This window comes from Erpetoichthys calabaricus, chromosome 16, assembly GCF_900747795.2.
Source record: "Erpetoichthys calabaricus chromosome 16, fErpCal1.3, whole genome shotgun sequence".
Taxonomy (NCBI): domain Eukaryota; kingdom Metazoa; phylum Chordata; class Cladistia; order Polypteriformes; family Polypteridae; genus Erpetoichthys; species Erpetoichthys calabaricus.
The window spans coordinates 58,312,928-58,331,167 of record NC_041409.2 but is presented as its reverse complement, the minus strand read 5'-3'; the positions used below and the strand labels follow the sequence as shown (position 1 = coordinate 58,331,167).

Sequence of the window (18,240 nt, the reverse complement as noted above, 5' to 3'; positions counted from 1 at the left end):
AGGAGCAAAAGTTAAATTTTATTTTCTCATGATGTCAAGAAAATGATTAAGATTATCTTGAGAAAAAAAAAGTCTGAATTAGGTAGAATTATCCAGTATATAATAAACAAGAACAGTTAAATCAGATATTTGAAATATTAAAAATGCATGCTTCAATTTAAGTGTTTAAAGTCTGAATGTTCTCAATTTTAATAGAAAGTTGTCATTTTTCACCCACAAGGACCAGTAATCAAAAGTAACATATTTGTAATCACTGACCTTGAAATAGTCTAAAATGATGCCCCACGTGTTTGTTTGGAATTTGTCATTTTAAACCTTCTGGGAGTGTCACACAGAGAGATAGGATCACCAGAAGAGAATCAAATGTCAAAAATATTATCATATTTGTGATCAGAAACCTTGAAACAGCATAAAACAACACATTACATGATTTAGCGCTTTGAGTACTGAGAAAAGCGCTATATAAATGTAATGAATTATTATCATTATTATATTACTGATTCACAGTGTTGTGAAAAGGAGTAACTTTGACCAATCGGGTCGTTGATGTGGCATTCACAACTTCAAGTTCTTCTGATACTTGTTCCATCCATCCATTATCCAACCCACTGAATCCGAACACAGGGTCATGGGGGTCTGCTGGAGCCAATCCCAGCCAACACAGGGCACAAGGCAGGAACCAATCCCGGGCAGGGTGCCAACCCACTGCAGGACACACACAAACACACACTTGGGACAATTTAGAATCGCCAATCCACCTAACCTGCATGTCTTTGGACTGTGGGAGGAAACCCACGCAGACACGGGGAGAACATGCAAACTCCACACAGGGAGGACCCGGGAAGCGAACCCAGGTCCCCAGGTCTCCCAACTGTGAGGCAGCAGCGCTACCCACTGTGCCACCGTGCCGCTCTGATACTTGTTGCCAAACATTTTTGTTTTACATTTTATCATAAAGGTGTACAGTAATATCTTGCACAAAAATATGGTCCAATTATGGCATAAAAAGTTGGGATTTTCGGGTCTAGAGAGCCAAAAATAAGGGTTGAACCCCAAAAAGCTTCATTACTTGCACAACTATATATTCAGACTGTTGGAACGGTATATCATATGTGGGAGGTTTCTCATACAGGTGAGTCAGGAGGCGTCAGACAAAATAAACTGAAGTGATTTCAAAGCGTCCGCAACAAATTCCTATGAACACAAAAAGCTAAAGATATTGCACGCCCTCTCTTAGCGTCTGTAATCTTAAAAAACATGTCCATTAATAGTCAACATAAGGCTGGGTATTAAAGACAGAAAACGGCGGCCCCACCGATTTGCGTCACGATAACAGAAAAGTACCTAAGGCTGTTCCGTTAGCAGAAGTAATTGGTCAATATTTAAACAGCAGGAACAAAAAATTACAGCTCTATGGATTCGAGTTGGACAACTTTGCTTTATAAAAGGTTATAACATAACTTATTGTAAAGCTTGCAGGGCCTAGCGACAGCTCATTACATACTGCAACTAAATTACTTCACAAAAAGACAACATGTAACAAAAGATTTACTGTAAAGACACATTCCTCATAGCCAGTAGCTGGAAGAGAAGTGACAACTGACGAACTGATCCATGGGATTGCTGCAATAGCGACCTTCCGTAACCGAAAGGAGCGATGGGAAGACGGAAGCGAGCGCTGTTAACAGCGGGCTGCAGCGTGAGCAGATGAAGAGACGGAAGCGAGTCATGTTACCTGAAATGATGTGTGGTCCACGGAGTTCTGTGCCGCTTCTGCTGATCTTCACTGTTCTCTTAAGCTGGCCGTTACTGGTAGAAGTTAAGGAGCATCACATACGGGCCATTACGGACAATAACTGGAAAGATATCTTGGAAGGGGAGTGGATGATTGAATTGTAAGTGTGGCGGGCGAGTAAACGGAAAAAAGATCGAGCTGGACAGTAGAGGTGCTGACAGGCAGAGGCGACAGATGTAATACAGACCTTTCTTTTTGTGTTTTGCAAGGTTTACACACTTAGATGCTCTGTCTTTTGGCCTAGTGTTCCTTACGTGCAAGCACGTAGAGAACGGTTCATTTCCTATTGTGTAGATGCTTGCACTATGTAAGGGTTCATTTATAGTTTTATTTTTACTTACAGTGGCAGGACTTGTCAATGATTGTCTTTTAGGATTCGGATTTGCAAAGACAGTACTGCTGATGTGGTCGTCTCCTCCAAATGCAACCGTTGCATTTACATCTAATTTCACTTTCTGCTTTTCTAACAAAGAGTAAAGTTACACAGTGCTTTATATAAAAGATGCATTAAAAAGTTAATTATTTTCAAACCCACTATGACCTCCACAGGGTCGCGGGGAGTGTTGGAGCCTATCCCATCTACTGCGGTGGGTTGCAATGACTGGGGCACTGGATGGCACACCATAAGGATGTCAAACCCCGTCTAGATTTATTGTTTGACATCTTTGGCTACTAACTTCATCTGACTGTACTTTATCTGAAAAAATGTAAATTGTAACATATCCTGACCTTGTATGTAGTTTTGGATAAAGACATTAGCCAGTTATGCAGTAGTAAAAATGTAAAATCACGTACATTTTATAATAACCAAATATAGAAATGACATTTACTTATTTGGCTGAAGCCTTTATCCAAGGTGACTTGCAGCATTTGAAATACAATTGGTTAATTTTTTTTCCCCCATCTGGAGCACATGCAGGTGAAGTGACATGCTTATGGTCACACATTGTGAGTAGTGATATTTGAACCCACATCCTCAGGGTTTGAAATCCAAAGTCTTAACCACTGTGCCTCACTGATATATATATATATATATATATATAATCTTCAGCTGCGTTTACTGCACTTGTGGGTTTTACACTAAAGACTATAAGCTCTGCAACCGTGCTAGCTGGGATCTAACCTGGTAGGATCGAAATCTAGGCTGAATGCTTGTCAGTCACATGGCATGTCCACCTTCAGTATATGCACTCGGCTACTAATGCAATGCCAGTTTAAGGTTGGCAGTGAACCTCACAAAATATCTTTGAGTTCTGGGAGGAAAGCAGCATCACCTGAGGGCAACATGCAAACTCCACTCAAATGATACCCAAGTTTTGGACAGCAATTTGGTGTCCCTAAGAACCATTTTGTTTTAGTACCTTTTAGTTTAATTTTGCAAGAATTAAACAAAATAACTCGTTCTATATTGCATGCTTACTACTTTTATCTTAAATGAACCTGTAAGAGTCTCATAGTTAGAGACCTTAAAATTAATATAAAGTGTGTTAAGTATTTTGAAATTTTAAAGTATGCAATCAATAGTGCATTTCAGTTAGCAACTTGTTTTTAGTGAGTTCATATGCTGTTATTTTTTACTGTGCAGAGAAAGTTAAATAAGATCTTTATTGATCTAAGAAAAGAAGATTATGTGTTAATTATACTTAAAATAAATATTCTGCTAGATATACAGAATTTCTTCTGTTTCTTACCACTTTGTTAAGTTCTGGAATGATTAAGTTGTCTCGTTGTAATGTTCAGGTCTCAGAAAAGAATAAAGTCAATTCAGCTCAGTTCAGTTTATTTCTATATAGCACTCTTCACTGAGTTCTGGCGTAGAAAGCTGTAATAAGTTTTTAGGTGGAATGCAAGTATAAATTCAAGCATTAAGGCATTGTGTATCAATGTAGATTCAGATAATCAGCATTACTTTATTAGAGAATATCCAATTAAAAAATAGTTTGCATTCTTATCTACCAAAATGTCTGGAGTCTTTAAACTGCTGGTGCCAGTGGAGAATCTATTATTTTTTTTTTTGGCTTTGCCAGTATAGCCTGACTGTGTAAGATAAATGTATTTAGACTTTTTCAGAATATGTAATATGATTTAAATTTATTTTTGCTCTTTTTTTGTCTCTCTTTCCTCATTTGTTTTTTGGCAAAAATGTTATTTATTGTTCAGCTATGCTCCATGGTGCCCTGCTTGCCAGCAACTTCAGAAAGAATGGGCTGACTTTGCAGAGTGGGGGGAGGATTTGGATGTGAATATTGCCAAAGTGGATGTTACCGAGCAACCAGGTATGCTACATGATGAACTGGGGTAGCTTGTTAACTCATTATATTGACTGGGATTTTGGCACACCGACAAAAGCTCTACCTATGCCCTTAAATTTGTTGATAACACCACTTTTGTGGCTATGGTCAGTAACAACGTTGAATTGCCTGACAGAGATGAAATTTGCCTTCTGACACTGTGATGACAAAAAAGAAATTTCTTCCTTATTGGTTATAGACTTCAGGAGGCAGATCATACTATTGTCTATATCAAACTGGGATGTTGTGACTAATGAGTTCATGTGAGTGCAAATGTAGCACGACTTGCCTCTCTTCAGGAAGATTTAACCTCCACTTTTACTTCTTCCTACACCAGTGGAAAGCATAGGTGTCTCCATCTCTGCTCACCGACTTCTATAGGTCCTTGCTGTATTCTTAAAATCTTGGTATAGCACCTACTCAGCCCAAGACTTCAAAGTGCTATAGCGGGTCATGAAAATGGCTTATAATATTGCCGTAGAAAAGCTCCTTTCTATTCAGGACATACTCAATCAATATTATTAAACTAGTCATTTAGCCCGTTACAATAACGGGCGCTAGAACAGTAGTGCATAAACATTAGTAGGAACAGTCTATATTAAATGGCAAGGGACTTTGACCTCATTCTTTTTGTTGGTCGTATTTTTCTTTCTTTCAGCCTTTCTTTTGTTGATGTTTACTTGCTGAGCTGACCGTTCTTCGTGGGCTGCCGCCGTGTATTGTGTGTCTTTAATTTTCTGTGACAGTAATACTGTCTTGTACGTCCGCTGGCTTGTACGTCCGTAATGTACCTTTAATTTTCTCTGGCGGTAATACAGGCATGCGCGTCGGTAATATGCCTTTAATCTCCTCTGACAGTAATACTGGCTTGTATGTGGCTGTAATATGCGTCACTGTATTGTATACCTTTAATTTCCTCTCACAGTAATACTGGTTTGTATTTCCATAAAACGCCTCTAACTTTCTCTGCCAGTAATATCGCGCATCGCACCGTGCCCTGCACATGCGCACTTCACCAGAAGACACACACACACACACGGACACCTGGATGCACAAAGGGATTTTATTAAAGAGGATACCTCAGCAATTCTGCCTAAGACACTTTGCTCCTCCTCTGTTTTAGTATAAGGTACAGGACCATGAGCACTTGTATCACTAGATCTAGGGTTATAAGGCTCCACAATGCTGGTAAATTAACCTTTCCCACTACTGCATAAACAGTCCTAGTGGGTGTGTTTGTGTACCATTTTATTTATTTGTGTGTGTGAGTGAGGGAGAGAAGGCTCTGAACTGGGCATTTCATGTTTGGTGTTGTATTCAATGTTTGTGTTTACTGTCTATTTATATAATTGTGCTGCTAGATTGTGGAAAACATGCAAGCAAAAATCTCATAACACTGTGAGCACATAACAAAAAACTTGAACTTATGTGGCCTTGTGTCAGGCTGTTAACTTACCTTTCTCACACTGTATGTAAACAATTGAACTATAGTTCTGTGCTTGTAAAATGTTCAATAAAAAGTGGTTTTTGTAATGAAAAAGTTACTTTACTGGAGCATATTAAACACTAAGAGAAACCAAAAAAACTTGGATTCTTTCACTGCAAAGCACTTAAATGATATTCATAGAAATTCTAAAAAAAACAACAAGAAATGCCATTTATGAGGCAGTGACAGACATAAAAACTTAATTTTATGTAAGAGTTGGCTTGGATAATAGTTAAAGTGGAGGAAAAAGGTTTAGGGGGCAATGGGTAAACCCAGAAAATATTTGTTAAACCAGAGATGATGATGATGATTGATGATGATGATTTCTTGAATGTTAATCATGTTCTTAGTTGGCACTCTTAATTTGCTCTTTTAATCACAGACATCACAGGCTCTAGAATGCATGCATCACCAAATTTGATTGGTCTTTATTTAGATGTCCTCTGTATATGACATTGTTAGTGTTTGCCTGTAGAAACATTACATTTCAGAATGGGACTGAAATTGAACAGTTGAAATATAAACTAAAATACATAATTTGTGTGCATTTGTGTACCATCCATCCATCCATTTTCCAACCCGCTGAATCCGAACACAGGGTCACAGGGGTCTGCTGGAGCCAATCCCAGCCAACACAGGGCACAAGGCAGGGAACCAATCCCGGGCAGGGTGCCAACCCACCACAGCATTTGTGTACCGTGGCAAGCAAATTTTTGGAACTCTTTAGAATTGGATTTCTGGTTATTAAAATGTGTTTGAATCTTCAGCTAAGTTGCAAAGATAGATTAACAGTATCTGCTTAAACTCCTTAAACTAGTAACATACAATTGTACTTCTAGTCAGTACTAAATAAATCATTTCACACTTCAGGCCAGAAAAAGTCTTCAAACCTCTAGGCAAATTACTTCTCCAAAAGCTAAAGATGCCCTGCCTTATAACAAAAAAGAGCTAGTAAAGTTTGGTTACTTGAAGAGTCTGCTCTTCAGAAGAAAGATCTGTTCATGTGAACAATGAAATATCAGACCACCAGGGCTACAAAAAAATTTCTAAATGACAGAAGTTTATCAGTTCAGAGTTAGATAAATTGTCTGCAAATGTTGGAAGCACAGTACTATTGCTACTTTCTGCTGCCGGTGGCGTCCTGTAAAAATTCACCACAGGAGAGTAAAGTTCAATACTGAGTAAGTGAGAAAGAATCCTTGGGTAGAAGCAGAGGAGACTTACAGAAATCTCTTGAACTTGCCAAAAATCTATGTTCTTGCTTTCACTATAAGACAAAACACTGAACACAAATGGTGGTCATGGAAAAACACCACAGAGGAAATAACTGTACTCCAATAAAAACATTACTCCATGTCTCAAGTTTACAAAAATGATGTAAATGTTCCACAACATTTCCGAGACAGTGTTCTGTGTTTGGATGAGACAAAAGTTGAACTCTTATTGAGGGAACAAAGAGCTGAAAATTTGATTTAAGAAATTGTACAGGAGAATATTGGGACGTGGTCAGTTGGCTGAATAAAAGTTACGTGATGCAACAAGAGCATAACCTGGATAACAGAATGGCTTAAACATAAGAATATTTATATTCAGTAATGGCCAAGTCAGAGTCCAGACCTCGGCCAAATTAGGATGCTGTGTTGACCTGAAGAGAACTGTTAATGCATGTTATTGCAGAAATGTCAAAGCGAGACTGCTTCGTAAGGAGGAATGCTCTAAAATTCAAGTCTGATAAGCAGATACAGGTGACGTTTAAGTAGTTATTGCTGCTACAGACGTTCTACCAGTTACTAAATACTTTTTTGGCCTTGTCTATGAATTTATTAAAATGTTCTGAGTCTTGACTTAAGCACTTTGAGCTACATCATTTGTATGAAAATGTGCTATATAAATAAATGTTGTTGACAGGTAGCAGTACAGTTGTTCTGTTTTATTCATTTAAGCAGAATATGTTGCTGTTTTATTGTGATTTATAACTAATCTAGATATCCAAAAGGTTTACAGATTATTTTTTTCTTGCAACTGTATCCATATACGTACAGTTTTATTTAATATATGGCCCAATGCGCTCACAAGTTAAGGTGTGCTTAATAAGCATAAGTTGAATGTTAATGTGTCATAATCATAATTTTTTTTCACTCAAATTCAAAGGGAGTTTATGAAACATTTATATTCATGGTCTGTTTTTTTTTGGATACCATTTCCTGAGATCATTGTGTTATAAAAATAGACAAGTATATGGGTAACTTCAGGTGGCATGACTCATTTTCGTTTTTTGTTTTTATGTTTAGTATACTTGATTGAATGTTGCATTACTAATATGTTAAGTTGTGCTTTAATAAAAGTGAACAAATTTATGTACTGTACAAATTAGAACCAAACAAATCTGTAAATTGTGCAGAACACAGATGAGTTTTGTTTCTCTTTGACAGTTATGAACTTATAAGCTATTGTGCCTGATTTGGTTAGTCTACTTATCATTTTTACCAGTTCTTAAAATAGTTCCTGCTTTCTCTGTAGGTCTAAGTGGCCGATTTGTTATCACCGCTCTTCCAACCATTTATCAGTAAGTTGTACTTTTTTCTTTTGGCTTGGCAACAAGTTAGGAGGTAGAGTAGATAACTGCAAAAGCGATCCTTCAGGTAGGTAATCATCCTTTTGATATCCAGACAGTAATACTTGGCAAAATTCTGGCAGAATTTCTGGTGGTTTAGGTTTTAAAGAATGATGGCTCAGTAGTAGGATTGTTGAGATAATGCTGATTACTGTTAGTGAAATGCAGTAGGTGGGTAATCCTAGTCTGGCATGATGCTGCAGTTATATTAAGTACCAGAATGCTAAGCTTTGGTTATGAGATAAAAAAAAAAACTGTATGGTGTTCTTTATCTTTGTTACAGTTGTAAGGATGGTGCCTTTAGGAAGTACCAAGGTAGCAGAACCAAGAATGACTTCATAAATTTTATTGACGAAAAGAAATGGCAGGAGATCAAGCCAGTGTCTTCATGGTTTGGACCTTCCTCTTTAGCGTGAGTATGACAGCAGCAGCTCTTTTTTCACCTAGGTTTCACATAGAGACCAGCTTACTTTTCCCCATTATCTCAATGTTGTGAACATCTGCCTACAAACCATAATAATAATCTGCCTTATTTCTAGTCTTTCTGTCCATAGAAAAGTATCCTCTCTCTAACAAGACCATCTCACAATATTAGTAAATAACTTCTACCTTATTTTCCCATATCATTCTTTATAGGATGAATGTTATGTCTGGACTTTTCAAGCTCTCCATGTTTATTAGGGTAATTATTTTCCTTTTCTTATCTCAACATTTTTTTTCCAGTATAGGAAATTTTGAATATGTTGAAAGTAGATCAGGAAACATTTAATTTTACCTAATATTATGGAGTGGAAACATTTTTAATGGTGTGGGTTAGAGAAATATTGTAATTAATTAAAAGAAAAATCTCTTCATAGTAACTGTCTTTGGATTAGTTCTTTATTCCTGTTGTTTGAATCCTTAGCACTGCCACAATTACCTGACTGAAAATGTTGGTATACCTGTGTGGGGCTCCTATGCCATTTTTGCTCTTGTTACCCTCTTCTCAGGACTTACACTGGGACTGGTAAGTGGCATGTTTGCTAAATAAAATTCACTGAGGGCATTTAATACATGTTTCTTGCAACCAGAATAAAGTTTTATTATTATACGAATACAGTCTGTAACTGACACTGGGCCATTTGAAAACAGTGATTACAAAATTACTGTTAAAACAAAGGCATCTTTTTTTTTTTTTTAGTTTTTCATTAATTTATGTAGCCCTCCATTATCCAGATGTAATTGTGTTTTAAATAGGACTGTGGGAATACAGATTTTTTATTCAGTTCATGACTTCTAAAAACTCAAACTTTGTATTTTGTTTCAACCACATCACTTTTATTTGAGTTACATATTACTGTCTTTCTAATACCAATAATTTCTATGTCATCCTGAAATATTGCAGTCATGAGCTATTGGACTTATAATATAAACCATCAAAAAAGGTGACTTAATTCAGTCAAAAGATCATTCTCTCCAGTGCCCTTTTAGTATAGGATGATATAGTGCTTCTTTTGGCCCAGATTAGCAGAATAGAGCAGTGATGAAGCTGTGTTTGGTGTCTACAGTATGCATGCAGTCCTTTAGTTGTTTGGTTTTTTAGTCTTCTCTGCAATCTATTATTTAATTTTTGTTATAATTATTTGTCTACACATCACATGTGCACATCAAAAATTAACTAAAGCCCACACAGACCTAGTTATGTTGACACTTTCTGATCATAATGCTGGTCCTGTCAATATTATACTTAACCCCAGTATCTGTTTTCCCATCTTGAATACGTGAGAGGATTTGCATCCCATAATAAGAATTAGCGTACAAAATTATAGAGAAATTACTGTAAAAAAGGAATGCAAGTTAGATCATGCTCATGTTTTACTACTAGGCAGTATGCCCAGTTTTTCACTTCAAGTCAAAGTAAAGTTTAGCTAACTCTAACATTACATAACACAAAATTCTTAAACTCATTGAATCTAATTGCAGGATTCAAGAGCTTATCCTGGAAGGAGTGGGCACACAACAGGGACCAACTCTAAGAGAGAGCATTGATCACATGGCTTAGTTACCTTTTGTTGATTAATAATAGACAAATACTTTATTGATTCCAGGGGCAAACAACTTTTGACTAAGCTGTAAAAGTCTGAACGTATGAATGGGTATCAGTTTCAACCAAGTTAATTAATTTGAATGATGTGTAAGTGAGGTGGTGATCAGAGACACAGGCACAGACTTTAATATTTTTGAGGTAGCTTTTCTTTATTCCAGACCTTCTGAATGTACCAAACCCCTAATCTTGTCATCCCGTATTTTTTCTGTTTTTCCTCATGTCTAATTGCAACAAAGAAGACGTCTCTGTGAAAGTAAAGCTATCTAGCTGCAGCCTTACAGTAGAACACTGATTTTTTTACAAACTTTAAAGAACATAAAAATATTATCAACTTACAGATTTATAATTATTAGCAGTTTAAATTATTTAAATTGATTTAAAGAGAAACCAAATAAAATAATGCCTTAAATTGGCTAAATAAATTGATGTCTAAAATATAATTTAACAAAAAACATTAATGCATTTGAACATGAAAGTGATTTCTCAAGTATAAATCTTCATGTAGTCTCTGTATGCCGTTTACATTCGGCACAAGAGGAAGCCTGTTTAAGAATTAACAAGTTGAGTTGGCGAGCACATGGATTATGGAAGTTTTGGTGTAACACTTGAAATTAATGATTTTATTATTATGATGCTTTCAGGAAACGCACACTAATTCATGTACCTGTCTGTCAAGTTTGGAGGCTGTGTAACTTGTGCATATACAAAATACCACACAATAGCACTCTTTTTAGCTCCTGTTTCTCGCTCTTTCAGAGTAGTCTCTTCCTCTTCCTAATGAGTCTTTACCAAAAACTCCTGTTTGAATTTCAGACTCCGTGAATCAGTGAATACAGGATCATCTCTTCTTTAGTTGTAGGTAGACCAGACTTAAGATATAGTGTCCCCCAATAATGTCAGATTCCCTAAAACCTCTCATCTACTGAAGTGTCGTGTCTCACAGGCAGCTCCTAAGTTGTCTGGTCTCTAGAGCAGTATTTCCAGAACACAGGAGGCATAACTATGCTTTTGCTTTCCATGTCAGAGGGCTAACCTCTTGTCATTTCTCCAGTTCCTGACCCACTTACTGAGGTGACAGTTTTATCATCTGCTGGACTACCTGCTCACAATCATGCTGGCAATGTAGCTCTTTCACGTTTGTGTAAGTTTTCAGAGGAGCTCTGCCCTACTCTCTGTAGTCCTTTGTTGGCCAATTGCTCTTCATAGTATACTTGGTTATTTTACATATGCTACATATTAAAGTGAAAAAGCCTTGCATCTAAATGATGAATACATTTGCAGTAATAAATGCAGTAATATAAAATAAATATCACCATTGTTGGTTGATCCAACACGGTAGTGGAACACTAAATTTCCCATCAGATTATCCCAGCACTTTGTCCTCCAAAACCTTATTGTAAGTATTTTTCTGTTTATTGTATACTGAAGCAAACACTTAAGAGTCTGCTTGTTTTCTGTGCTGCCTTGATTACTTCCCTATGTGTAGTAGTTCTGGGTGGGCTGTGTATATCCTAAGTTGTGCTAGTGTGGGCCATTTTGAAAATGTTCATTTAGTTTTTTAAAAAATTAAAAGGACTGTATTTTGTATGAATATTGCTTATTTTAGCTTGCTCCTTCAAAGTCTCCATGTCATTTAGCAGGGGAATGGTTTTGGTTAGTGTGGCTGGCACTTGAAGTCCTTGTCTGAGAGAGTTGGCATAAGACTTTGTATCTGACTTGAATATAACCAACCGATTTTCAGCTGTCCTTAGCATATTTCTGGATTAGGCCAGGAATGCAGTAATTTCCGGATAAGAAAACTACTTCATGATTTCTGAAAAAGTTGAAGGCTTTACTGCTGTTTTTAATTATTTCAGTAACTAGCTGTAGTTGGTATTTTAGTACAGTAGCTACACTAGAGTATGCAGTAAGATATGCAGTTCGCTTTCTCGTGGCCTTGGTTTTTCTTGAAAATTGTTTTTGGTCTGAAGATAGATATTCGCCTTAACTGAAACAAATCAAAATTAATTTTATCAAAATTTCCTTCATGCTGAACATTGTGAATGCATTTTGTAGATTTAATGTCTGGCTCATGGTTCTGTCTTCTTGCAGATCTTGGTTTTTGTAGCTGACTGTGTCTTCCCAACGCATCGATATTCTGTGCCAGCGTATCAACAAAGTAAGAATTTCATTTTCACTCATTTTAAGTAAGTTGAGAATTTTTTCTTAGAAAGACACTTGGCCACACAGAGTGATAAAATCATTTTAACCTCATGTGCAAATATGAGATATACATTTTTTTTAGACAATTATTATTTTTTCATAATTGTTTATTTTTGTGTTTTAATGTATGAAGTTTGATTACAGTCTTATCAGTAAAAGTAAGACTTTCTGTTGACTAAGCAAATAACTTTTAACATAATGTTTTATGTGAGTCTGAGATTACATTCTGTTTCATCCCAACAAGGGCAATATTAATGCGCAAATCTATTTCTAAGCACTATTTTTTTAATTTTCTCTCTCTTCTACCTGTAAAAATAAAATTATAAATCTAGTATTTGTATAGATATTCTTATAATTGTAGACCTTCATTAGCTAACAAGATAAACAGTGTAAAAAAAAACAAATAACCATCCTGGAATTCTTAAATGAGATTTGCATGCCTTTATTTTTTAAAGCTTCAGTTCCATATAGAGCTTATTAAAGGCACTGAAACAAAGTACAATTAATTTTCCTGGCATGGTTATTATGGCTTTGTGTATATATTCAACTCTTCACATTTTCTTTGTTTAGTGTATCCTGACTTTAAAGGAACTCCTAGTCAGGCGTTTGTTTTACTACCAGTAAATTAGACACATGTTCCTGTTGCTTTAAAGCATGGAATAATTTCTTAATTGTTAAATCTACCCTATTTGAAATAGGCGTGTTAATGATTTACCTTTCCTCAAGCAACTTGCATTATGGTTCACACGAAATAGTCTGATTGAGTATATTAATGTAATGTAAGTATTAAAGATATTTTAATTGTCTTCTTGCATTGCAACAACCGATTCAGACTTGCTTTGAGACATGTTAAATTAAGTAGACATTTGATGGCAGTATTTAAGCTTTATCCTGGATCATTTTGGAATGATCTTCTGGAAGCAGAAAAGAAACCTTTAGTGAAAATGAAGTGTGCCAAATCTAACTTGGTTTTGGAGCATTTTAGGCGAAAGAGCAAAAAATTTCTCTACAGACTGTGTAGTACTGTGCTAAATTGCAAAAGCAGAACATCTACAGTACAAAATAAGTTTGCCACCCAAGAGGTAGGACTGTAGCAGCCTACCGTGTCTGCAGCACTAGCCCTTGAAAACTGTAATGGCTGGCTTTCGGAAGAAGTTGCACAAAAAGTTTGTACAAGGCCCCTAATCTGTTATCTTGAGTTCTACACTGTTAACATCCATACCAAGTAGACACAAAAGCTGAAATCCCAGGTACTAGGAGTTACATCACAGTAATGTGCCACTTCATAAATGAAGACTGATAGTTACACCAGTGGTACTACAAACACTAATTTTTTACCCAGATGTACAGGTGACCCCCTTATTCAGAAGCTAACCGCTGCCCTTTAGACACGAGGACCTGAGCAAAGTGGTTGTGTGCATTCATAATAAATGCACAAAACATTGTGGCCTATCCTGAATTGGACCTCAATAGTATGTTTTGTTGCTGCGTTACAAGTTTTAGCTAATAATGTGTATTTTATCAATGGTGGACATATACTAAACATGGACTGGGTGGTCTTGGCCACTGGCCAACCAGTTAACAAGTTGTGCATGTAGATGACTCCTGAATATGCCAGTATGATCCTGTTCCTAAATAAAAATACAATAATTCATTTTTGTAGTGTAAGGAAGGAGGCACAATATGACACATTTTCACCTAAAATTAAAATAATTCTTGAACACGAGGCATATGTAAAACCTTTGGAATATGTAAGAATTTCATTCTTACGTATTCCATGCTGTTAAGTAGAGGGTCTGTTTTTAATAATTAATGAATATTATACAATCAAAAGGGTTGACTATCATTTTTTAAATGGGGTGCATCCCTTGTTTGAAACCATCTTTTAGGAGCAATATCCAAAATGTGTGAAATAAACGTTTTTGGTTAAAAAAGCATTCACCTAAAAGTTCTAGCTCTGGACCAGTCTAATTGTAAAAGACAGGCTAGATACAAAACTATAAATGAGAGTGACATAGGGATTTTCAGCGCAGTGAGGTGTGGGATCAACGGCTGTGTGTTATTCCCTGAAGATATTCTTAATGTTGTATGACTGTAAGAGAGGAATAAACTGCAAAAATAACGTACCAGATTCCAAACTGTGCTTTCAATTCTTTTCAGAGAGACACGCTCAAGAGCAGGCCCGTCTAAGGAACAGACTAGAGGCTGAACAGGAAGCAGATGTTGAAGATGATGAGGAAGATGAGGATGATTATAAAGATCGAAGAGGAGTTTTAAAGAACAGTGACAGAGAGGAAGAAAGTGACGATAAAGAAATGGACTGGATTAAGGACAGAAGCGAAACAGAATCAATAGAGGACATTGACTCAAAGGCAGAAAGGTCACCCAAAGTTGTTCGAAGGAGGACTGCAGCTAACTCAGGAGAGCAAGAGGAGGAGTTACCTGCTGAGCAGGAGGGCAGCTAGGTCTCCTCAAGAATGTAGATGCATCTTTGCCTGAAACAAACACATCCAGCCATCTGTTGGTTTCTTTTAGCTTCCTTTTTGCACTGATGTTCTATATCTTTGGTTAAAGCAACCGTTTTAATTCTTTTGTCAATATCCAGTGAAAAGAGGAAAAAAGTTTCTGTTAGGCGCAGTAAAGCAAGACAGATTTTTTGCTTTTGGTTTTTATTTAAAGTAATCATCATTTTTTTTCCTTAATATCCCCTGCCCCTTGCCTTTATCAGCTTCAAATGAAGAGATTAAACATTCAAGCGCTTTATAGTATTTAGAAGACTTCAGAGCTAGTTGTCTTCTTCACATTTGCTTTTTGTTTATGTAAACTGCTTGATCTCATCAGTGCCAACCAAGCTTATACTTCCGATGATTTTCCTGTTCCCGTAGAAAACCTAATAATGATTCTAGTTTCTAGCCTTTCCTCTATAGTGAAGGCATTGGCTGTATAGTTTTGAATTGAGGTAAGCACTTTGATCAAACACCTTTTTTTGGCAGTCCAAAGTTTTTTTCATTATTCTTACTGAGTGTTGGTTGAAAAGCAGTGTTTTTCTGTTGCTTGACAGCTAAAAAAGAATAGGGGAAATTCAATCGTCGTAATCATCTCCTACCAAGGCCTCACCCACAGGCACTCAGGTGTGGGTGTGGGTGTGTGTGTGTGTGTGTGTGTGTGTGTGTGTGTGTGTGTGTGTGTGTGTGTGTGCGCATAGTGCTCCTGAGCCATTTCTCATGTTAAAGCTGTTAGGAAATTCCTTTGGATGGAACCCTTGGAAGTGGTCTGTAAGCTTAATACCCCATTAACATATAATTTGTTATGTCTGTAGTAAGACAGTGTCTACTTTGCTGTTCATTTCTCGTTCTGATCATATGTCTTTGTTTGTTGTTTGTATTGCTGTACAGCACTAGTACAATTCATCAGTAGTAGAGAAGCTGAATTTAAATGAAAGTTCACATCCAGTCTACAGTAGCTTGAATTATTTTTAACAAGGTTACATACATTTTCCTAATGTTATTTTTTTCTGTCAGTGTTACTCTTTTTGACCTATAGGTAGGACATTAGAATGAATGCAGGTTGTAGATAGAATGTCATTCCATGGATAATATGTGTGCCTCATCTAGCATTGTCCAAATTTTCTGAAGATTTTCTGGATTTTTCCAGTTACAGGTTGACTAAATTGGTAATTCTTCTAGAAACTGTTCTGCAAAGTTGAATGTATCTACATAATTTAGTGTGTCAACTGTTTGCAGTAATTAGAATGTTCTTAAAACTAGAAAAGCTTTTGGAAATGTTCAAGCAGTAATTCATGGCAGTGTTTCTGTTGCACAAACCCTACAATGAAGAGCAGAGATTTCATGGATGTTCTTTCATAATTTCCGCACTGTTCAGAATGCCTGCTCAAGCTTGCATATTCAGTATGTCCAAGTTGTCTTTTACCTTTAGCTTCAGAGATTTGGAGGTATCAGACTAGCTGCTTTTAAGATGTTGACTGGAGAATCGGCAGTTGTGCCTCTGTCTGCAAGCTTTTCAATTGCTGGACCCTGCAGCATGGGCATGCCAAATAAAATACACAAGGGATCCGTGACCATGCGTAACCTGCTTGGCTTTTAAAATATTTTTGGCACGTTGTCAATGTGGTCGCCTGCCCACTGAGCAGTCCAGGGAGCTCATTCAGAAGAAATTAGTTCTGAGAGCCAGGAAGCTGACAGAATTACTTTGAAGAGGAAATGCATGCCCTTTTATTTAAGTAGAAAGGCCACAAGCATTGCCTTGTAATTCCACGTGTTAAACTCTGTTGAGAGCAGATAGAGTAAAGATGCATTTGATGTACCTCTCAATGGCTCCATGCTGCTGTTGGCTTCACATTTACAAAATGACACTCCATGAAGCTCAGCAGTCAATTCTCACCCAACACAGACAGTATATAACTATAGAACGCCATCTAAAATGGTGCTTTATTTAGGATGCAGCTGCAAAGAGGATAAAAAAGTTAAACACAGGCCTGGCCTGTTTATGTTAGAGAGTTATATTAATGAGTTGTTGCCAAGTTCTGACGATACTTTTTTTTTTGCCTTTTGATTCATACTATTTCACTATAAACCAAAAGCCCAGATGGCATTTCTTAGGCACACGCTATATAGTATCTGTTTGGGATTAAATATTCCATCCCACAGCATATGGTAGTTAATTTGCAGCTTCATCACTGAGCATTTAGTGGATTGCTCTGCCCTAACGCTGGCTGCTGATTGATGTCCCTGGTGCTTCTGTTTTATCTTTTGGTGGTGTTGGACAGTAATTTGGAGGATTTCATTTGAAAACACATAACAGTACCTTGTTTTTGGCCTTATTTATATTGAACACTTTGATGTTTACACAAGTATTTATGTAACAAGTCTACCCTGCAGGGCTTTTAGGATCCTTCCATTGTTAGAATAATTGATCAGTGTTTTTCTTGGTAGTCCTGTATGGAGAGCTTACCTCTTTAATAGGAACAGTGTTAACATGCATTGCATTTTCCAGAAATAATATACATAACGTTTTGTTTTAATCTTGTTTTATTTTATTATCTGAGAGGGCAATGCACTTTGGATGAAGCTTTTTGTAAAACTACCAATAAATAAGTTGCTGATTTCAGAAAGAGTTCCTGATCTATTGTGTTTTTTTTTTATTGGGTGTTTCCTGGCATGTCTTTGAACAGCACAAATCCAGTCAAGCAGATGGTCTATACCTTGGATGTGAAGGCAGTGCCACTTGTTCTCACCCAGACTTGAAGGTTTCATGTTCCGCATGAAGAGGGAGGAAAGATGGAAAAACACAAGGAACTGAAGAAAGGTAAATGTGATCTGTGGAAATTATACAAGAGCTGTTTTAGGTACTACCTTAAAAGAGACCGTTGTTTACTGTCATGTGAAGTACACCATGCTGTACAGGATCAGATATCTGTAGTGCAGACCAGTAGTGTCTTCAGTGACGTTGTGTCACACAAACGGGTTAGATGAAGTTGCAGTGTGAATTGTTTTCTAAACGCAGTCATGCTAAGGGACATGCAGGCCAATGCCACTTTATAGATTAATGTGAAACACTTTCTTGAATGTTTCTCACAGAATTATATATTAATTCTTGAAGGGACTGAGGAGAAAAGCCAAGCAAAATGACACCTTTTATTGGCTAACTAAAAAGATTACAATATCCAAGATTTCGAGGCAACTCAGGCCCCTTCTTCAGGCAAGATGTAACATCTTGCAACATCAAGATTACATCTTGTAACATCAA

The 18,240-nt window shown here is 36.8% G+C and overlaps 1 protein-coding gene across 1 annotated transcript; it reads left to right on the top strand.

Moving 5' to 3' along the window:
* The first annotated feature begins 1,622 nt into the window (after positions 1–1,622).
* tmx1 (thioredoxin-related transmembrane protein 1) lies at positions 1,623–17,607 on the top strand. The gene is made up of 8 exons (XM_028821284.2): positions 1,623–1,895; positions 3,956–4,071; positions 8,093–8,138; positions 8,470–8,598; positions 8,823–8,868; positions 9,091–9,192; positions 12,364–12,430; positions 14,635–17,607. The coding sequence occupies exons 1-8, from the start codon at positions 1,708–1,710 to the stop codon at positions 14,937–14,939; spliced, it is 999 nt and encodes a 332-aa protein (XP_028677117.2). The 5' UTR covers positions 1,623–1,707; the 3' UTR covers positions 14,940–17,607.
* The last annotated feature ends 633 nt before the right edge of the window (positions 17,608–18,240 follow it).